The sequence below is a fragment of the Hemiscyllium ocellatum genome, chromosome 3, assembly GCF_020745735.1.
Source record: "Hemiscyllium ocellatum isolate sHemOce1 chromosome 3, sHemOce1.pat.X.cur, whole genome shotgun sequence".
Lineage (NCBI taxonomy): Eukaryota > Metazoa > Chordata > Chondrichthyes > Orectolobiformes > Hemiscylliidae > Hemiscyllium > Hemiscyllium ocellatum.
In genome coordinates this window covers 103,336,538-103,345,660 of record NC_083403.1, presented here as the reverse complement: position 1 = coordinate 103,345,660, position 9,123 = coordinate 103,336,538, and the positions used below count along the sequence as shown (strand labels likewise).

The following is a 9,123-nucleotide window of genomic DNA, read 5'->3' as shown; positions in this document are numbered from 1 at the left end:
GTAGAGGAGATGTCTGTTAAACCTTCACCACATGACCCATCCCTTCTCTTTCTGGATTGGGATTGGTCTTATTGCCTCCGGCTGGAAGTTTCAAGTGTGGCCTCTGACCACATGCCTACTTGTTGCACAGTCGCTGAGTGTTTCAGGGATTTGCCCTCCCATTTCAATATTTAGCAGCCTATCTACGGTGGAATATTGTTCGCACAGTTTCTAATATATTTCGGCAATTGGGACAGTACTGAACAGACAAAAATATGACTGATTAGCAGGGATAGGCTGCTGGACCCCCACAAGTCTGTTCTGCCATTCATTAGTTCATGGCTGATCTGATTACTCCACATTCCTGTCTATCTACAAGAACCTTTCATCCCTTGCTTCTCAAGAATCTATCTATTTGAGCGAAAAAAAAAATTCTCCTTACATTGGTATTAAATGGATGAGTCCTGATTTTTAAAAAGTGATTCCTATGTCTAGATTCTTCCACAAGATGGAATTTTCTTTTCACATGAACCCTATATCTTCCAATCATAGTCACCTCCAACTTTTCTGAACTCCAATGGATATAAGCCTTGCCTAGCCAACCTCTCCACACAAAATAACCCAAACATTTCAGGTATTAGTATAGTAAATCTTCTCTGAACGATTTGCAACGCATTTACCGCCTTCCTTAAATAAGGAGATCAACACGGAAGCACAGTACTCCAGATATAGTATAACTGAAACATAACATCCCTAATTTTGATTCAATTTCCCTTGCATTAAATTACAACCATCTATTAACTTTCCTAATGGCTTGCTGTATCTGCCTACAAATTGTTGTATTATAGCATAAATTTTAGAAGACATAGGCTTAGCAGTGTTAAGAGAGCTACAAGACATCAATATATGCGATGTTTTTATGTGATGGTACCTGCAGTCACTCTCTGTATAATAAAGTCTGTGTAGTGTGTTCAATCATAGAATAATAGAGAAATACAGCACTGAAACAAACCCTTCGGTCCAACCCATCCGTGCCGACCAGATATCCCAACCCAATCGAGTCCCACATGCCAGCATCCGGCCCATATCCCTCCAAACCCTTCCTATTCATATACCTATCCAGATGCCTTTTAAATGTTGCAATTGTACCAGCCTCCACCACTTCCTCTGGCAGTTCATTCCATACACGTACCACCCTCTGCGTGAAAAAGTTGCCCCTTAGGTCTCTTTTATATCTTTCCCCTCTCATCCTAAACCTATACCCTCTAGTTCTGGACTTCCCCACCCCAGGGAAAAGACTTTGTCTATTTACCCTATCCATGCCCCTCATAGTTTTGTAAACCTCTATGAGGTCACCCTTCAGCCTCCAGAGAAAACAGCCCCGGCCTGTTCAGCTTCTCCCTATAACTCAAATCCTCCAACCCTGGCAATATCTTCGTAAATCTTTTCTGAACCCTTTCAAGTTTCACAACATCCTTCAGATAGGAAGGAGACCAGAATTGCACGCAATATTCCAACAGTGGCCTAACCAACGTTCTGTACAGCTGCAACATGATCTCCCAACTCCTGTACTCAATACTCTGACCAATAAGGGAAAGCATACCAAATATCTATCCTATTTACCTGCAACTCTACTTTCAAGGAGCTATGAACCTGCACTCTAAAGTCTGTTTGTTCAGCAACACTCCCTACGACCTTACTATTAAGTGTATAAGTCCTGCTAAGATTTGCTTTCCCAAAATTCAGCACCTTGCATTTATCTATCTTAAATTCCATCTGCCACTCTTCAGCCCATTGGCCCATCTGATCAAAATCCCTTTGTAATCTGAGGTAATTTTCTTCGCTGCCAACTACACCTCCAATTTTGGTGTCATCTGCAAAATTACTAACTGGATCTCTTATGCTCACATCCCAATCATTTATATAAATGATGAAAACTAGTGGACCCAGCACCGATCCTTGTGGCACTCCACTGGTCACAGGCCTCCAATCTGAAAAACAATCCTCCACCACCATACTCTCTTTTCTACCTTTGAGCCAGTTCTGTATCAAATAGCTAGTTCTCCCTGTATTCCGCTGTGTGTATGTAATTACAGCAACATCAGTAAGCACAGAAACATGATTATAGCATGAATTTTACCAAAATCCATTAATTGTCAATTTCAGGGATTTTCACGGAAGGGTGTTTCTCCATGAGTTCTAGCCAGTTGTCTCATGCAATTCTCTGCTACTCACCAGGTCAGTGCAGCGACCATGGTCTGGAAGAATGCGCAGGAGTGCAGAAAAAAGGTTAATGACATTCTACAATCTGAATGTACATTACAGCTATGGTGTGTGCTCCTGCTATCAAGCACTCACCAGTGGTGGAAGTCCCTGTCACTGCCAGAAACATGTAAAATTCCTGGCACCAGTACCATTTTAATATGCAGCTGGGAACTGAGTCAAGCACTGTCAGTCAGGAGCTATCCTTGACGGTTTCCTGTGTGTGAACAAACGTCTCAAAGAAAGTTCAGAAAGAGAAGTTGGCTCCTTACTTCCCCAACAGGGACTTAGATGACATTCTGGTGGATGGGGTGGTGCAGAGGAAGGCCAAACCTCTTTACTCAAGACCACCATAGGAAAACACAGCACCAGACCGTGACAGCCTGGTCTGAAATTGCTACCCAGGTCAGTGCATCACCCAGAATCTGAACGAATACCCAGGAGTGCAGAAAGAAGGTTAATGACATTCTACACTCTGCAAGGTTAAATACCATCATCATCTCTCTACTACCTCACACTCACCAACTCTGCCACTGTACCCACTTCCCGCTAAGAATCATGTATTACATAAAACATCTTCCCTCACTCATTCTTAGCCATTCTAATCACTCAAGATGAATTATCCTGCATGGCCTCTGTACTACCTAATCAAATAGTTGGAACACCTATCATTTTTCCCCCACTTCCAACAGTGACGCCATTCACTTACATCTCACTCAATCTTTCTCTCTGTCTCAATCCAGGAGAAAACATCTCTTCATAATTCAGAGAGAGCTAAAATGGGTGATGGACAGGATCATGATTGCTCATGTGGTGATATGAAGATTTCCATATCCCACTAAGACCTGCCACATCTCTGTAGTTGGTTGACGCAGAAACACCCCAGGTAGCTGCTGCTCAGAGGATTGTTGGAGACCAGGCTGAAAAGAACTCCTGGGTATTGGCTATTCATAATTTCATTCACATTCACAAGCAGACACAAGAGCAGCAGGCAGGTTTGTCAGAGGCATTGACCAGACTAATTCCAAGGTCGAAGGAGTGCACAAATGATTGCAGCACCATATTGACACCATCTCATAGAATCCAAATAACACAGAAGAGGGCATTTGGCCCATTGTTCTGCACTGACCCTCAGAAGACCATCTGACCCAGCCCCAGCCCCCCACCCTATCCTTGTGTCTCTGCACTTACGATGTCTCATCCCTGGTCACTATTGGGCAATTTAGCATGGCCAATCCACCTTATCTGCACAACTTCTGACTGTGGAAGGAAACCAGAACACCGGGTGGAAACCAGCACAAAAATGGGAAGAATATGCAAACTCCACACAGTCACCTAAAGTTGGAACTGAATTCAGTTCCCTACACTGTGAGGCAAAAGTGCTACCCACCATAAAACCATAAGACATAGGAGTGGAAGTAAGGCCATTCGGCCCATTGAGTCCACCATGCTCCCCATCTGTGCGGAGAAATAGAATTAACATTTCAAGTCTGGTATGACTTCTTTAGAACTCCAGTTTTATATCCGTACCATGCTCCCTCTGACATGCAAGCATCTAACTGCCTCCATTGGCAGGATGATGGCTGCCATTCAAAGCCAAATCCAGCACACTCAATGTCTGCCGGATATGCCCATAAGATTCTAGCCATTGGTACGCAGCACCAACAGTAATATCAATTTCCTCCCTTCACCTCCTTGTCTTTTTCCCCTCACTTTCCTTCTTTAAGACTCTCCTTAAGATGTACCTTTTTGACAAAACTTCTGGTCATCTGACTTGAGTGGCAAGGCATATCTCCTTACGTGGTGGGTGTCACATTTTGCATGAATCTCCTTCAAAGAGCATTGGGCTGTTTTACATTATTTAAGAAGCTACCTAAATGCAAAATGTTGTTTTACCCTCAAGCCTTGCTGATTTGGAACTGCCCGGGCATCATATATGCATTCAGCTTTAACTGAACTGCAGGTCATCATGTTAATGGTAAAATTGTTCCACAATTCTTTCAATTTAATAGTTTCCCCAGTCAACATTTGGCACTTAAAGAGGAGAAAGTGAGGACTGCAGATGCTGGAGGTCAGAGCTGACAGTGTAGTGTTGGAAAAGCACAACAGAGTCAATGTTACAGTCAAGATCCCTCCATCGTTTTGCACTGAAAGCCAACACAGTGCTTTACACCGCCTCCAGGCTGCCAGGACTGAGCATGCGTAAACTGGGCATATTCTCCAATCCTGCCCGGGTCTCTTCCGGGCTGGTGTGTGGCCCCGCCCACCCATCAACCATAACCAATCCCCTTCGGTCTCTCAAAAAAGGTGTAACGACCGGACCAATCAGAGCTTGCGGCCAATGGCGGCGGGTCAGTGGTGACCAATCGCCGAGCACGTCTCACCGGGGACGGGAAGCAGTGTGTAGAAACGGTCAACAAACATGGCGGAAGGTGAGTGTTTCGGCTTCGAGCTAGGCCGCCTAGTTTTCTTTCCCTTAAAAATACAATTTGGTTGCTTGTGATACCAGCCCGGCGTGGGGGCGGCATTGTGAGCCGCTGGAATGGGCGAAGTGGCGTTCCCTGAGATGACGGTGATCATCCTGCTCCTGCTCCTGCTCCTGCAGTAAACGCGGTCAGGGCCGCCTCAGTCTGAGGTCTCAGGGAGCCGCCGCCGCTTGGCGTTTCTCAGCGCCGCAGCAACATCACCGACCTCTTTTCTACACTCGACACCCGACCCGCCTGCAGTCAGGTGTTTATTCCTCCTGGTTTATGGTGTTGCTAGCAGTCTGTGAGGCAAAGCTGAATGCTCGGTAACAGCGCGACGATTTGTTGTTAGCAACAACTTTTATGGACTCACACTGGCTCCTGATTTCCTCAGCGCCTCAGGAAAAGTTCTTGCCCGTGCTTTATACCTTTGTGCTCACTTATCCAATCTTATTCCAGCCCACAAAGTCACTCTTGTGTATCACACTATCAGTAGTTTGCTCAAGCTCCAGTCAAGAGTTTTGCTGGGCTGCTCGCTCTTCTAAGCTCTATGTTAAACCCTTCTCTTTTACCATTTCTTTGGACACTGCCCTATATGTCAGTGTAGTGTCTCTGAATGGTTTTGGGCATTGAAGGTAGTATGTGATTATCAAATATTGAAATGTCAGTTAATTAGAGTTTTTGTTTAATAATTACATGTAGACTTTCAGAGACTGTATGGTACAGAGATGAAAAATCCAGACATCCTGACACAGTGGAAAGCTCTGTTTTTTAAATCAGATTCTGCCTTATTGCTATGATCACCTGAGTCAATAATGTGAGTAACCAGGTCGCCATTATATTTCCATTGTAAAGATCTTGAAAATGAACCCTATGAGTGGTGTTCTCCTGGTGTCTTTAAATCATGCTGTGAGGAAAACTATACTGAGAGCTGAGACAGTTTGAATGTTATTTTAGGCCTCTTTTTTTGTATTATGACATGTTAACCATCGCCTTAAATTGTAATTTTTAAAATGTATTCATTTTTGTGGGATGTGGGCGTTGCTGGCTGGCAAACATTTTTTGTTCATCCCTGGGGGGGAAGGGCATCACAGTGACTCAGCGGTTAGCACTGCTGTGTCACAGCACCAGGGTCCCAGATTCAATTTCAGCCTCGGGCGACTGTCTGTGTGGAGTTTGCACATTCCCCCTGTGTCTGTGTAGGTTTCCTCTGGGTGCTCCTGTTTCCTCCCATATTCCAAAGATGTGCAGGTTAGGTGAATTGCCCATGCCCATAGTGTAGGGTACATTTAGCCAGAGGGAAATGGGTCTGGGTGGGTTACTCTTTGGAGGGTCGGTGTGGACTTGTTGGGCCGAAGGGCTTGTTTCCACACTGTAAGGAATCTAATCTAATCTAATCTAATCTGGTTGCCCTTGAGAATGTGGTGGTGAGCTGCCATCTTGAACTGCTGCAGTCCATCTGCTGTTGGATTCATCCACAATGCCATTAGGGAGGAAATTCTGGGATTTTGACCCAGTGACAGTGAAGGAATGGCTATGTTTTTCCAAGTCAGGCTGGTGAGTGACTTGGAGAGGAACTTGAAGGTGGTGGTGTTCTCATATATCTGCTGCCCTTGTCCTTCTACATGGAAGTTTCTGTGGGTTTGGAAGGTTCAGTATGAGGATCTTTGGTGAATTTCTGCAGTGCATCTTGTTGACAGTAGCAGCAGTGCGCACTGGATGCTTGTGGATGTAGTTTCAATTGAGCGAGTTGCTTTGTCCTGGATGGTGTCAAGCTTTTTATGTTGTTGGGGCTTTACTCAGCCAGGCAAGTGGAGAGTATTCCATCACACTCCTGATTTGTGCTTTGTAGATGGTGGGCAGGCTTTGAAGAGTCAGCTGGTGGGTTACTTGCTGCAGTATTCCTAGCTTCTGACCTGCTATTGTAGCCATTGTGTTTCTGGTGAGTCCAGTTGAACTTCTGGTCAATGATAACTCCCAGGATGTTGATAGTGGGGGATTCAGTGATGATAACACTATTGAATGCCAGGGGGTGGTGGTTAGATTGTCTCTTATTCATGAATGTCATAGTCTGGCACGAATGTTACTTAACTACTTGTCAATCCAAGCCTGGATATTTTCCAGATCTTGTTGCATTTTAACATGGACTTCTGTAACTGAGGGGTCATGAATGGTTTTGAACATTGTGCATTTATCAGTGAACAGCTCCAGCTCTGACCTTCTGTGGAGAGGAGGTCATTGATGAAATAGCTGAAGATGGTTGGGCCAAGGACACTGCAGGAGTTCCTCGGGATAAAGGTGTGGCAGGACTGCAGAGCTTATACCTGACCCTATGGTGGTTGGATTGCTTAGCTTTGTCTGTTACAAGCTGCTTCTTGTGTTTGGCATGCAAGTCCTGTTTGGTGGCTTCACTAGGTTGACACCTCATCTTCAGGTATGCCTGATGTGCTGCTGACATGCCTGCACGCTTCATTAAGCCAGGGTTGATATGTTGGGTCATGAGGTTACAGATTGTGCTGGAGTACATTTCTGCTCCTGTTGCTGGCCACAGTGCCTCATGGATGCCTAGTCTTGAGTTGCTTGATCTGTTCGAAGTCTATCCCATTATGCACAGTGATAGAGGCACACAGCATGATATATGTTATTCTCAGTGTGAAGGTGGGACTTTGTCTCTACAGGGACTGTGCGGTGGTCACTTTTACCAAATTGTCATGAACCGATGCATCTGTAGCTGGCATATTTGTAAAGATAAGGTCAAGTATGTTCTCTCACTACTTGCCGCAGACGCAGTCTAGCAACTATCTTTCTTTTAGGACCCGACCAGCTCAATATGTAGCACTGCTGTTGAACCACTCTTGGTTCCCCCCTCTGAGTACGTTTTATGCACTTGCCATCCTCGGTGCTTCCTTTAAGTGTTGTTCAACATGGTGGCGTACTGATTCATCAGCTGAGGAAGGATGGTATGCGGTAATCAGCAGGTTTCCTTGTCCATGTTTAACCTGAAGCCATGAGACTTTGTGGGGTCCAGAATCAATATTGAGGACTCCCAGAGCAACTCTCTCCTGACTGTGCCGTCACATCTGCTGTGTCTGTCCTGCGGGTGAGATGGGACGTTTCCAGGGTTCTGCTGGTGGTGTCTAGGACATAGTCTGTAAGGTATGATTCAGTGAGTATGGCTGTCAGTCTATTGCTTGTGATCACTAAGATCACAATGCATTCTACTAAACTCCAATGCCTACAGGTTTGGTCAACCTCCACTGTGCTCCCTCTGTGAAAAATAAATCTTTCTTTTAGGTAAGGGAAGCAAAACTGTACACAGTACTCCAGGTACTGCCTCAATATCATCTGTACAATTGTGATATCTTTACTCTTATACTCAAATCCTCTGCGATAAAGGCACACATATCATTTGCCTTCCCAATTTCTGGTCCTTCATGTTAGCTTTCATTGAGTTAGGAATTAGAGTCCTTCACTTGTCAACACTTAGTAATCACTCTCCATTTGAGAAATACTCTGCGCCTCTGTTGTTCCTCCCAAAATGGATAACCTCACATGTATCCACATTATATTCCATCTGCCATACTGTCCACGCACTCAGCCTGTCCAAATCCTCCTGACAACATCTTATAACATTCCTACCTAGTTTGTGTCATCTATAAGCCTGAAAATATCCCAAAATCCAAATCATTAACATGGATTATAAAAAGCTGGGGCCCAAGCACTAATCTGTATGGTATTTCATTGGTCACAGCTTGATAACCTGAGAATGATCTTTTTATTTCTCGTTTTCTTTTCGTTAAACATTGCTCTATCTGTGAAAGGCAACATACTGTGGGTACTGGGTATTTCAAACAAACACTGCTACAGAAACTCAGTGGATCTGGCAGCATCTGTCGACAGCGATACTGTTAATGTTTCGAGTCTGAAATAACTTTTCAGAACTAAAAGGGGATTGAAAATTGTTTTATTAAATACTTTTGACAGGGGGAGCAAGAGGGCAAAAGACAAAGGGGTTGTTAATAGTGGGGGGGGAACTTGTATTAAGTGTGTAAATTGGTGTGAAAGGGAGTAAGTGGGACCTTTTCAACTGAGTGACATGTAAACAAGACACAAACACAACACTGCTCTGGGGTAAGGGGATGGGAGAGAATGTAAGAAAAATGGAGCACAGGCATAATGCAGTCAGTTTCTGAAGTTATTCAGTTCCATATTGAAACCTCTAGGCTGTAAACTACCTAAGCAGGAGATAAGGTATTATTCCTTGACCTAGCATTGTACTTCTTTGGAACATTGCAGCAGCTCCAGGGCAGAAATTTTAGTATGAGAACAAGGTGGTTTATTGAAATGGCAAGCAACTAGGATGTCAGGTTCATTCCTACAGGCTGATCAAGGGTGTTCCGTTAAACAGACACCTAAT

The 9,123-nt window shown here is 44.4% G+C and overlaps 1 protein-coding gene across 1 annotated transcript in view; it reads left to right on the top strand.

The window, feature by feature from the left end:
• Positions 1 to 4,627: 4,627 nt before the first annotated feature.
• The window catches only part of dpy30 (dpy-30 histone methyltransferase complex regulatory subunit), a 12,312-nt gene continuing 7,816 nt past the window's right edge, over positions 4,628 to 9,123 (top strand). The window contains exon 1 of the mRNA XM_060852389.1: positions 4,628 to 4,673. Coding sequence (XP_060708372.1) covers positions 4,664 to 4,673 — 10 coding nt within the window. The 5' untranslated portion in view covers positions 4,628 to 4,663. The remainder of the gene's footprint in view (positions 4,674 to 9,123) is intronic.